The sequence below is a fragment of the Panthera uncia genome, chromosome F2, assembly GCF_023721935.1.
Source record: "Panthera uncia isolate 11264 chromosome F2, Puncia_PCG_1.0, whole genome shotgun sequence".
NCBI lineage: Eukaryota > Metazoa > Chordata > Mammalia > Carnivora > Felidae > Panthera > Panthera uncia.
In genome coordinates, this window is record NC_064812.1 from 70701667 (window position 1) to 70714461 (window position 12795).

At 41.9% G+C, this 12795-nt stretch overlaps 1 protein-coding gene across 4 annotated transcripts in view; it reads right to left on the minus strand.

Moving 5' to 3' along the window:
• The window catches only part of RAB2A (RAB2A, member RAS oncogene family), an 85863-nt gene that overhangs the window by 50313 nt on the left and 22755 nt on the right, over positions 1-12795 (minus strand). For 3 of the 4 annotated variants that reach the window (XM_049633373.1, XM_049633372.1, XM_049633371.1), the window contains exon 2: positions 3552-3623. In XM_049633373.1, the coding sequence (XP_049489330.1) occupies positions 3552-3623 (72 nt within the window). Of the gene's footprint in view, positions 1-3551; positions 3624-5255; positions 5368-12795 lie in introns of all 4 variants that reach the window. The other variant, XM_049633374.1, reaches the window with a different exon arrangement.

A 12795-nucleotide genomic window follows, 5' to 3' on the forward strand; every position in this document is an offset into this window, starting at 1 on the left:
ACACAATATAATTGAACAGCATTAATCAAATGTATGCATCAAGCACTGTAATGTGAAATGTTTTTGAAACTTTCTCCCCAGAGAGATAGTATATTAATTTAGAAAACATTTACAGAGTCTTTTTATGTACCAGGCACTGGAGATACAACAATGAACAAAACTGATAACAGTGCTGTCACGAACTTTACTTTTATCCTGGTGGGAGACAACATTCACTTATAATCACCTGTATAAAAAGTTAAGGAGAAAAATAAATCTAGGCAAGAGGATGGGTATGCGGGGGGGGGGGGGGCCTATGTGTGTCCACGTGCACTTGTAAAGGCCTAGGAGGGAAAAAATCAGGAGCTATTTGGAACACGTTAAGTTTGAGATGCCTAACAGACATCTAAGAAAGGAGATGTTGAGTAAGCAGCCGGATATGTGCACGTGGGGAGAAGAGAGCCTCGTTGGAGTGAGTTCCAAAAAGAAGGAGGGGAAGAGAAAAACCAGAGACAGAAATTACGAACAGTCCTATCTGAGGACTTTTGCCAAAAGGAAACAGAAGGATTGAAAGCTGGAAGAGATAACAGTCATGAAAAATGACAATCAAATGGGGAAAAATGAGTGACATTCGGGGAAAAAAAGAACTGCTGAAGCAGTGTTCTTGAGCGGGCCTTGGCTAGCAACTTGGGAGTTCATCCACAATAGCGAGGAGAGGGCTGAGTTCATGGGCACAGCGCAGGTAGGTGGGTCTGTCTGGTGATGGAAACCTGTGAAAATGCTCCTGTTCGCCTCTGAAATTTTCTGAAATAGAGACCAAGGCTATCACATGAGAATGAAGACAGGAAAGGTGGTGCCTGATTACAGAGCAAGAAGGTGTAACACAGTTGTATAGCGAAGTGGAGAATGAATGGATTGGAAGCAAAGTGTAACTGTCAAGTGGTTAGAAGTTAGTGTCCAAGAAACTAATGAAACTAGTTAGCCGGGATCTGTGTTTTTCAACCAGCAGGATGGAGTAGATAGTTAGAGTTGACCTATGGGTTAGCCACAAAAGTGTGACGAAGCAAGAGAGGGGGCAGGAGTTGAGTGCGCACGCCGGGGTGATGAAAACGACAATTATAATGGTTAGAATTAAAGCTGGGCAAGGAGGAAAGCAGGACCACAAGAGGGGTGAGAGTACAAAGACAGCAGGACCAACGGATTATAGAACTGATGGGACAAATAAATCATTAGTGTTAGCAACTAGAGGGCGTGAGTTGGAAGGATGAGAGGACAACCAACCAGATGCATGACACTGAGATTCTGGAAGTGGTTCCAGGTACCGGTAATGACCAGGTCCTGGGTGTGACTATGGGAGTGAGTAGCTGAAGTAGAGAGGAAGCAAGGACGGAGAGGCCAGGATGTGTGTGGGGGTGCACTCGCCATGTACGGACAGGTCAACTGGTTTACAAAACTGGTAAAAACCACCGCTCCAATGCTTCTCAAGCTTTTCACATGAGTCACTGGGAGATCCTGTTCAAATGCAGAATTTGACTCAGTAGACTCTTTAACAAGCTCCCAGAGAATAAAGATGCTGCTGGTCCAGTATGACAGCACTTAAATACACCCAACGTTCTACTCTGGACCTTCAGTGTAATTATATCCGCGAAGCTATCTGTAAACTGCCTCTTTGATTACTATTGTTAACAATTCTCACTGAGATAGTCAAAGGGTAATGAGGAGTATTTTACAGACTCATCCTTGTCTTTTATTTCCTCTGTTCCATCATTTAATACTTGGTCGTGACCTGACCTTAGCGTTCTCACCTTCTTCTATTCATCAGGCAAAGTATGCAGCAGAATCAAGATACTGTCTTACTCACATCTATTGCAGCAAACATTCCAATGTTCCTTGAAAACAAATACATGCTAATGACCAGAAAAATAAACTGTCCGGATGGGTGTGGTAAGGTAGAGCAGTCAGAGTGGAACCAGAAAAACAGAAACCAAATTTAAATATTTAAAACAGAGGCAATTTAATGTAGGGAGTTAGTTACAGGAAAGAAAAAGCTGAGAAGCTCAAAGAAGGGATGGTGAAGAAGCGGAGAGACTGGCACCAGCCAGAAAGTGCTGCCATCTCTAGGCTGGGGGGACACAGAGAGAAACCAGGGTTAGCAGAGCTCAGGAGACAGACCATCAGCGGGCCTGTCACCACCAGGGGTGGGGCTGGAGTCCTACGAGGACGAGACAGAAAAGGAGTCCCTTGGCTTCCCTTGTGCTTTTAGCTTCCTACCTCCTGGAGGGAAGCCACTGGCACAGCTGCCTGAGTTGCAGTTTTCCAAACAGCTCCCTTTGGTCCAACCCCTTCTCTCTCCACAAGCATAGCCCATGCCGCTTTCTGAAAGTAGGCTCAGGCCCAGCCTCTCCATCAGATGTGCCATAACACCTTAGAAATTTCTATGAAAGCTTCAATGAGGAAAGGAAGACACTTTTGTTTAATTTCCTACGCTAAAAACCACTGTGTGGTTAGCTGTGTCAGGACTGAATCAGGCTTAAGACACCGCTACCGAGGTTCAGACTTACTGGGCAAAGAGAAGATCGTACACAAAACTGAGCTCACCGAAGTTAACCGCGAAATGGGGACCAGCATGAAACAACAGTACCTGTCTCACCCTTCATTACTGTATATACTTAAAATGGAATTAAATGAAATCAATTAAAATGGAATCGGAGTATTCTGACAGGATAGCCACCTGGGAAAAGATTTCAAGGTATCTACAAAATACATGTGGCTTGATTGAAAACTATTAATTTATCTAATAATTTGATTAACAAACTCTGTTTGATTTGGTATTTTAAAAATACACAGGACATGAGACTCAACTTGCTTAATGGTGATCTAATGATACCTGTGAAAAATAAGCAGTCACTGGCTGAGAAGATACACCAACCTATTAGTTGTAAAATCTAAGTAGATTTCAGTCTAACAGTTACCGGTAACAGTCTCATTTACTCTTTGCAACTTAGGACACTAAAACTGCCTCCTGGCAGTTTTTCTCGATTAATAATTACTATATAAGTAAACCGAGAGCATGTATCATGCTGCCAGGCACTGTTCCAATGTTTCACATTTATTAACTCATTTACTGCCCACAGTAACTTTGTAAGATTGGTACCACTCTTATTCTCATTTTACAGATAAAAGAATCTGCGGCATTCTTTTGGTAAGGTGGTAAGGTGGATTACCCAGCTAGTTAGTGGCACAGCCTTGATTTGAACTCTGGCAAGCTGGTCCAGTCTCTGCTCTTACCCCTGTGCTCTCTTGTTTTGCAATCATTTGCTTCATCATTAAATACAATCAAAATCTTCAATATGTCTTCTTGCTGTTTTCTGACCATTTTTATAAAGTTGGATGATATTACTTTCACTATACTTGTATTTTTTTTGAGTGATGAAACTAACCTCTGTACAGCAACAAATCTAGTGTCACTGACTCTTTCTGACTTGTCACTAATAGAATGGATCCTCTCTAGCACATTCCATTTCCACTACCCAAAAATTTTTAATGTTTCTCATTTCTTGTAGAACACTTACCGATAGTAAGGTCATGCACTGGCTGAAACCTCTTGTCTGTAAACTGTAGCAATAAGCATGATTTACCAACACCTGAAAGTTAAAAAAAAAAAAATCATGAGACAAAACTCACAGAAATTAAGAAACACTTTACAAAAGCACACAGAAAAGAGGCAGCCAGGGTTTCTGGTGCTCTGTGAACAATCTATCAGAATTTCTCGGTGTTATAATTTCTTGGGAAATTACGGGATTGAGGATTTGAGAGAGAGAGAGAGAGAGAGAGAGAGAGAGAGAGAGAGAGAGAGAAATATCTTAAGCAGGCTCCATGCAGTGTGGAGCCACGTCAGGCTTGATCCCAGAACCCTGGGATCATGAGTTGAGAAGCTTAACCACCCAGGCCACCCAGGCGCCCAGGGATTGATGATTTAGGTGGAAGGTGTTAATCAATCCCAAACACCTTCTCATCCTTTGTTATTCATTTGATATTCTAATCTGAAAGGTAAGTGGCAGGAACTCCTTCTTACAAGACACCTAGCTGGTCCCCCTAGTAGCCTCTTTCTACCACAGTACTCGAGCCATTAAGGGTTCCTGCACTTTGTTTTTCCTGTCGCAGTGAAAATATGTAAAAACAAGGTAATCTCTTTTCGTAGTTTATCTTACTTACCTACAAACAAACTAGCAGTTAAGTGCTAGGATCTACTTCGGTCTATTTTCTGGCTAATTCATTTCAGGATCGACTAATCTGAATTGTGTCCCTTCAGGGGCACCTGGGTGGCTCAGTCGGTTGAGCGTCCGACTTTGGCTCAGGTCATGATCTCACAGCTCATGGGTTCGAGCCCCGCGTCAGGCTCTGTGCTGACCGCTTGCTCAGAGCCTGGAGCCTGCTTCGGATTCTGTGTCTCCTTCTCTCTCTGCCCCTCCCCGGCTCACGCTTTGTCTCACTCTGTTTCTCGAAAATAAATAAATGTAAAAAAAAAAAATTGAATTGGTCCCTTCCCTCTACTACCAAATTTCACTTCACTAAGGTCATCAATAACTTCCTCAGCCCTAAATTAAAGACAAATTATCTGTATTCATCCTACCTGTCCTATGAGAACTGGTTTACTGAACACCACACCATTTTCCTACTCATTTTCAGGCCCTTTTCTTCATATATGCCTCTGACTGCTTCCTTGAGAACACCCTGCACTTGGTTCACCCTTTCACTCAAAAGGCTCTACTGGATGCTAACTGTGTTCTGCACTTGGGACTTGAAGACACAATCCTGTGGAATGCTTCCTTCGAGTACGGGTAGAGAAAATAAACAGAATGAATGCCAAATAATCTATACGCACTGCAATTTAGAATTATAAATATTGCCTTTTGAAAGAAGAGAGTACTGTGAGGAAGAGTAAGAAGATACTTAATCTAGACTGAAGGGCTGGAGAAGGTCTTTCTGGAGAAGTGACACTTGAACCAAGATGTTCAATGTCTTCTAGATTATAAACTCAACGCAAGAAGGATGATGAATATCTTGCTGTCTTATGCCAGAGATAAGGCCATTAAACGATTCTGGTGAACAACTGGCCCTAGTGTCACATGTCACAAAGATTGTCAAAATGCCCAATAAACAAATCAAAGAAATTTGTGTGTGTGTGTATGGTTATGTTTTGGGAAATACTTTATTTGTTCAATGTTTTTGGAATGTTTTAACCAAAAATAAACTGGAATTTCAAAACATCTGACCTGAGTTTTCTTCTCTTTTCTTTGATCTATGATTTCTTTTTTTACATTACAAAAGGTGTAAAGCCAAACTCATTTTAGCAGATTTCTAGCTTCTTTGAAAAGCCTTTCAGGTCTGCGACAGAAAGGAAAATTATTATTTTTTAGGTGTCAAAGTACAAAATAAGTGAACATTCGCGATATGAATCTTCAGGGTTATTATTATTTTTTAAGATTCAGAAAAAAAAAAATTAAGTACAATCTATACCCCAACATGGGACTCGAACTCATGACCTCAAGATAGTCACATGCTCTACTGACTGGGCCAGCCAGGCACCCTGAGGGGACTTCTTTGTTTGTTTTTTAAAAATATTTTTCGGGGCAGTTCTTTCGTTTCACAGCAAAACTGAGCAGAAAGGACAGCCAGTTCCCGTATATTCCCTGCCCCCACAGGAGCACAGCCTCTTCCACCATCACCATCTGCACCAGAACTGGAACTCTGACTACAATCCATGAACCCGCAATGACACGTCGTCATCGCTCAAAGTCCATGGTTTACGTTAGGGTTCGCTGTGGCGTTTGCCTATTCTATGGGTTTTGACCAACGTATAATGTGTTCCCCGTCATGGTATCATACGGAAGAGTGTCACTGACCTAAAAATTCCCTATGCTCTCAGTCCCTCTCTCACCCCTAACCCCTGGCAAGTGCTGATCTTTTTACTGTCTCCACAATTTTGCCTTTTTCAGAATGCCATATAGCTAGAATCAGCCTTTTCAGACTGGCTTCTCTCACTCGGTAATATGCATTTAAGATTCTTGTGTCTTTTCTTCATTTCTGTTTTTTAATAGCCCACATTTTCCCATACAGAAAAAATACGTAATTAATTAAACATCACAGATTTTATTACTGGGAGACCTCAAGAATCACCTAACAGTCTGGTAAGCATGTAAGTGTTACAAGAGCCTGAAAACCGTTTCTTACCGCACAACGGGAGGTACTGTTTTAGTACCACTAACACCACTTACTCTGACCAGGTGCAACTTACGGGTAGAATAAGGCTTGCTCTTTGGTTCTTCATTTAAAGACTCTGTACTTTCTTCAGGTAACCACAGTACTTTTCAAGTTAAGAGGGTTTTGGTAATTTGCATACTCTGCAGGACATCCTTTATTTAATATTTGTCCTGTTTATGATATAAAATTGGCAAAAAGCTCCAGCGTTTCTTTCACCAATTTTCCAGAGTCTCTCTTAATCCTTGATATTCAGAAAGTTCTTTAAAAGCATCCTCCCTATCCTTTCAGCTGTCTGTCAGTCTAAATGTCAGATCCCCATTCATCAATGGCAAAACCGTGCTCCAACATTTTTACATACTTGATGAAATTCTATATATTTTGTGCAATCTGTAACTGATTGATCTTTCATTTTCATGGAAAATAATAGTCAAATATGTTGATTTTCCTGGAGGGAGACACTTACAAAAAATAACTGAGGAATAGTTTAAGTGGCCAACGAATATTTTCATGGTATTATAAGTGTATTATCAAGAACTTTGAAATATTTAAAAATTATGAATCCCAACAACAGATAAACTTGTACAGAGCCTCCCTCACGCCAGATATTGTTCTAAGCAATTTCCATATGTCAGCTCATTTAATGCTAAGAACAGCACTGCATAGGGGTTAGATTTCTGACTCCAAAGCCACACCACACTCCTTGGGTTCCAATCCTAGCCTCGCTAATCACTATCAACAGAACCTCAAGTGAGTCACCTTCTCAGTGCCTCACTTTCCTAATGTGTAAAAAGGAGGACAATAATAGTACCTATCTCATATGTTTATCGGAAGTATTAAATGAGTTCATGCATTAAGTGCTTACCACAGTGTCAGACACATAGTAAAATTCAAAAAAGAACTCAACAAATGTTTGTTACCATTACTACTACCACTATCATTTATTACTCTCTGTATACTTTAAGCTCCATTCATACTTCATTCTAAAAGCATGAAGCACCTTTTATTCATTTTCAGTTTGACCACATGTACTTCCAATGATTTTCCAAAATTCAACCTTGCTAGAAATACTTGGATACGTACTGTGTTCTGAGGTTAAGCAACTGGAATGTATCAGTCAACACTAAGATAAAGGCCCTGACCTTCTGGAGAAGAGATCATGAACAAACTTTTTTATTCTTTTAAGTGTGTGTGTGCACATTTGCGCGTATGTGTGTATAGTGGGGGAAGAGGGGAGTGTAACGGACGGATGGACGGACGGATGGATGAAGACGTGGTAGTGCAGAGTGTTACTTGGTATGGTACAGAGAAAAAGCAGAGCAGGGGCGGCTGGGCGGCTCAGTCGGTTAAGCCTCCGACTTCAGCTCAGGTCATGATCTCGTGGTTTGTGAGTTCGAGCCCTGCGTCGGGCTCTGTGCTCACAGCCCGGAGCCTAGAGCCTGCTTCGGATTCTGTGTCTCCTGTCTCTCCATCTCTCGATAATAAATAAACGTTTAAAAAAAAAAAAAAAAAAGAGAAAAAAAAAAAAAAAAAAAGCAAAGATACGCAATGCTGGGGGGAAGGAAAAAGAGTGTGGTGTTTAAATGAGGTGGCTGCTCACTGAGAAGGTGAGGTTTAAGTAACAACTTGAGGAGAGGAGGAAGCAGGCAGGTGGATTACTGAGAGAACACTTTAGGCTAAGGAAACGGCTAGAGGAAACGCTGTCCGTGGGATGTGTGGGAGAAACTGCGATGAGGCCAAATATGGCTGCAGCTCAGAAGGCAGGGGAGAGTCCCGTCCCTAAGAGCAGAGGTTGCAGGCATCATAGGGGCCTGGTCACACAGACCCCACAGGACTTTTAACATTTACTCGTGATAAAATGGCCGACTCACTGGAGGGTCTTGAGCAAAGGAGTGACGGAATTGGAAGTAAATTCTAAAATAATCGTTCTGGCTGCTGCAGTGAGAATAACCTGCGAGCACAAGCAGACGAGAGCAGAAGCAGAGAGACTGGTTAAGGCGGCTTTCCTCAGTCAGGCAAGGAATGGTGTCTTGGACCAGGGCAGCAGCAATGAGGGGTCTGAAGTGACTGAATTCTATCCCCGGTTTGAAGCAGAGCCAGGATAATCTGTTGGTCGTGTGGATGTGGGTTTTGAGAGAAGGAGAAAAGCAGGAAGCACAGCTCCAATGTTTCTGCCTGATCAATGGGAGAATCCGTGAGATGGGGAAAATTCTCAGGAAAGATCATCAAATCCAGTCCAGTTATCTCGAGTTGGGGTGAACAGGCAATAGAATATAGGAGTTTGGCATGTAAGTTTAGACTACAGGGAAGATGTTGAGGTCGGAGATATAAATTAGAACTGTCAGCATAAGATGGTATTTATTTTTTTTATTATTTATTTATTTTTTTAAATGTTTATTATTGAGAGACAGAGAGGCACAGAGTGTGAGCAGGGGAGGGGACAGAGAGAGGGAGAAACACAGAATCCAAAGCAGGCTCCAGGCTCTGAGCTATGAGCACAGAACCTGACGCGGGGCTCGAACTCACAAACCGTGAGATCATGACCTGAGCCGAAGTCGGTCGCCCAACCAACTGAACCACCCAGGCGCCCCTTTAAGATGGTATTTAAAGCCACAGAAAGAGAGGGACCAGCAAAAAGATACGCCGTTTTATAAAAGCATGTTTGTTTTGTAACAGAATTAAACAGAAACCAAGCAAACGTAAAAGCGGCCCCTCCAAATCCAACTACTACTGGTTTTCATTCTATACCTGGAACCTGAGAGGCCTTCCTGCGTCCTCTTCTCTGCCTCTCCATGCAGACAGACTCCCACGGCTGGTTTCTCGCCACAGATGCCTTCTCTGGCCATTCTATGTGAAGTAGCTTCCATTCCCAATCGCTCTCTATCCATTAGAAGTTTTTGATCTTTACCAAAAAATCCCCAAATCCATATTGGGCCCCACCCCCAGAGGTTTGGACTGAGCTGTCAGCATCATGCAGTGGTTACAAGCACTACGTGGGTGGCCTTGGATGAACCTCTAACCTCTGTGGTGTTTTTGCCATGTAGAAGCTTTGTAGTTTCAGGGTCCTGCTTGTTTACTTTTGCTTTTGTTGCCTTTGCTTTTGATGTCAGATCCAAAAGTCATCTCCAAGACCAGTGCCAAGGAGCTTATGGCGTATGTTTTTTTCTAGAAGTGTTATGGTTTCAGGACATTCAAGTCCTTAATCCACTTGAGTTAATTTTTGTGTATGACGTGAGACAGTGGTCCAGTTTCATGCTTTTGTATGTCGCTGTCCAGTTTTCCTAACATCTTTTATTAAAGCGACTGACTGCCCTTTCCCCACTGTATATTCTTGGCTCTTTTGTCATAAATGAGTTGACCATACATGTGTGGTTTATTTCTGGGCTCTCTATTCTGTTCTATGGACCCTCGTGTCTGTTTTTATGCCAAGACTCCACTGTTTTGATTACTACGGCTTTGTAATATAGTTTGAAATCAGACAGCATGATGCCTCCAGCCTTGTTCTTTCTGAAGACTGCTTGCGCTACTCACTCTTTGATTAATACAAATTAGTGTACTTAATGCCACTGTCAGAGTTCCTACCATGAAGTCACCTTAACTTTTTCTTTTACTTTGGGTCCAAGTCACCATCATGAGTAGGACAGTATTGTGGTGAGGACTGAGTACCTAAGTCCCACATGAATGCCAAATAAATACAAGCAATACTCATTAAACTGCATTCCTAAAGCCTCACCCTAGAGATTCTGATTCAGGAATTCTTTGGATGGACCCCAAAGTCAAGTTAATAAGCCCCCTAGCGAGTTTTAGGCCATGTGTCCTCCACAAGAAACAATGGCCCTAGTGCCAGGTGTTCTACTGAGATTTATTTTCTTAGTCGTCAATTGACCTCACCAATTTCAAGATAATTTTAAAAAACTGATAATGGCTCTGTTTTTAAAATCATACGGCACACAGTTTATTTTAAAATAAAAATTAAAAAATTTAAGGGGCGCCTGGGTGGCTCAGTCAGTTGAGTGTCTGACTTCGACTCAGGTCATGATCTCAGAGTTTGTGAGTTCGAGCCCCACATCAGGCTCACTGCTGTCAGAATTCAGATCCTCTGTCCCTTTCTCTCTTTGCTCCTCCCCTGCTGGTGCACACTCTCTCTCTCTCTCTCTCTCTCTCTCTCTCTCAAAAATAAACATTTAAATTTTTTTTAACTTAAAATTAAAAAAAGTAAAACTTGAAAAGTACCAGAACCAATTCCTAACCACTTTTGTCCAACTATCATTCTGAAATCATGGTTGCCTATTTATATCTATTACACTTGTAGATGTAACAAAATTTAACAAAAGTTCCATGAATGAAGGACCTATCTCATGACTAAAAGTAACTCACTGAAGAACTATGTATTTTATTTTTCTGATTTTGAGTCTGCTCTTTTTTTCTTTTTGATGAGTCTGGCTAAAGGTTTATCAATTTTGTTGATGTTCTTAAAATTTATTCATTTATTTTGAGAGACAGAGACAGAGACAGAGACAGAGAGAGAGAGAGAGAGAGAGAGAGAAAGAAAGAATGCGAGTGGGGAAGGGCAGAGAGAGAGGGACAGAGAATCCCAAGCCAGGCTTCGAGCTGACAGCAAGGAGCCTGAAGCAGGGCTCAAACCCATGAACCATGAGATCATGACCTGAACTGAAATCAAGTGTTTGAACGCTTAATTGACTGAGCCCCACAGGCGAACCCCAATTTTGTTGACCTTTTCAAACAACCAGCTTCTACTTTCACTGATCTTTTTTTTTCTTTTAGAGAACTGTACGTTTTAAAGTCATACCAAAAAACTGACAGACCTCTGACACAGATCATTCAGAGATGTGGTGAACTGGCTGAAATATTCGTAGCTTCTTTTGCAAACAGAAAACTGTATTCTTCTCTGCACAACATTCCAAATTGAGAAACATGAAAAAACAATAAAGTCTGCTCTTTTTAAACAGAAAACTAATAAACTCAGCATGGTATATTAGAAAGAACACAAGCTCTACAGTTGAAACACCAGTGTTCAAATCGTCTGTATCATTTTATAACCTGTGACCTTGGACAAATTAGATAGAGAAACTGAGCTCCATTTCCACATCTGTAAAATGGGAAAAAGAAAATAAAAATATAGTATTCCTACTTCAAAAGCATACCATAAAGCTTAAATGTGGAAACTTCAAATTTTGCAAATTCACAAGTTAATAAAAATGTTAAGCTGAGAATTCTTTCAGATGAATACGGCTGAGGAGCAAATCTCCAACCAAATCTACCTGATCTCGAGTTCAAAATTTTAAAAACCTATTTTCTACAATTAAGTGAAGAAAACATCCATAATCTCTAACTTTCTTTCAAGTAAAATGAATTCAGAGTCACTCTTATGCTACCGGTTTTCCACACACTGTCCCCGCCTCACAACTAAGACAGCAATCCCCTCGACCACTTCCATTAGGTACTGATCCGGCCCCTTATTGTAACAGGCTGAAGAGTGGCCCCCAAAGAGAGATGTCCAAGGGCTAACCCCTAGAACCTGTGAATGTGACCTTGTTTAGGAAAAGGATCTCTGCGGATGTAATCGGGGATTCTGAGATCATGTCAGCCTGGATTTGGGCTGGGGCCTGAACCCAATGACAAGTGTGCTTACAAGAGAAAGGCAGGGGGAGGCAAACATACACACACAGGTGACAGGCTATGTGAAGACGGAGACAGGGACCGGAGCTGCGCTGTCACAAGCCAAAGGACACCCGGAGCCACCGGGAGCTACAGGAGACACGGGCGAAGTTTCCCTGGAGCCTTCAGAGGCACAGCGGCCCTGAAGATACCTGGACTCTGCACTTCCGGCCCCCAGAACTGTAAGCGAGTTTTGTTGTTTGAGGTCCGAAGGCAAGTTCGGGGGCATTAGTTACGGCAGCCCTAGGAAAGCAACCCGCTTCTCCGGAGTCATCGTTCTTTCCTCTCCTCCTCCTGGGACTTTTGTGTTGTTAGTCTTCCAGGTGTGTTGACTCCACCTGTAATAATGTCTACCGTAATCAGTGAAGTGCCTCAAACACCAGAAATCGTAAGAGCAGTTAAGGGAAGGGGAAACAGGGCCTACAGAGCACTTAGGTCACAAATCTATCAGTGAAGGCTAGGAGGAAAGGTGAGAGATGGCCACTCAAAAAATATTTACGGAGTACTTATATTCCAGGCACTGGTAAAAATAAATGAATACAAACAGAGAAATTAGACAAAGTTTCCAAGAGGATGTAGCTTTCAAAACACAGGATATCTTTCCCCTGAAAATGGGAGGTACAGAAACAAGTAGGCTGACGACAAGGCTGAAAGAGTTGCTGAAGAATCAATCAAGTGAAAAGGAAATAGGAAGTTGTGGGGATACAGCCCTCTTTCCCCTGGAGCAAATCATCTGCCACTACTTCTGTACCTCTGGTTTACAATATTAGAGTACTTCGAGTACTTTAAACACTTCTGGGATGCGACCAAAACCATGAATATGAGTAGAGCAGATCATGTCAGTATTTCTCACACATCCGGCCATCTGCACATATT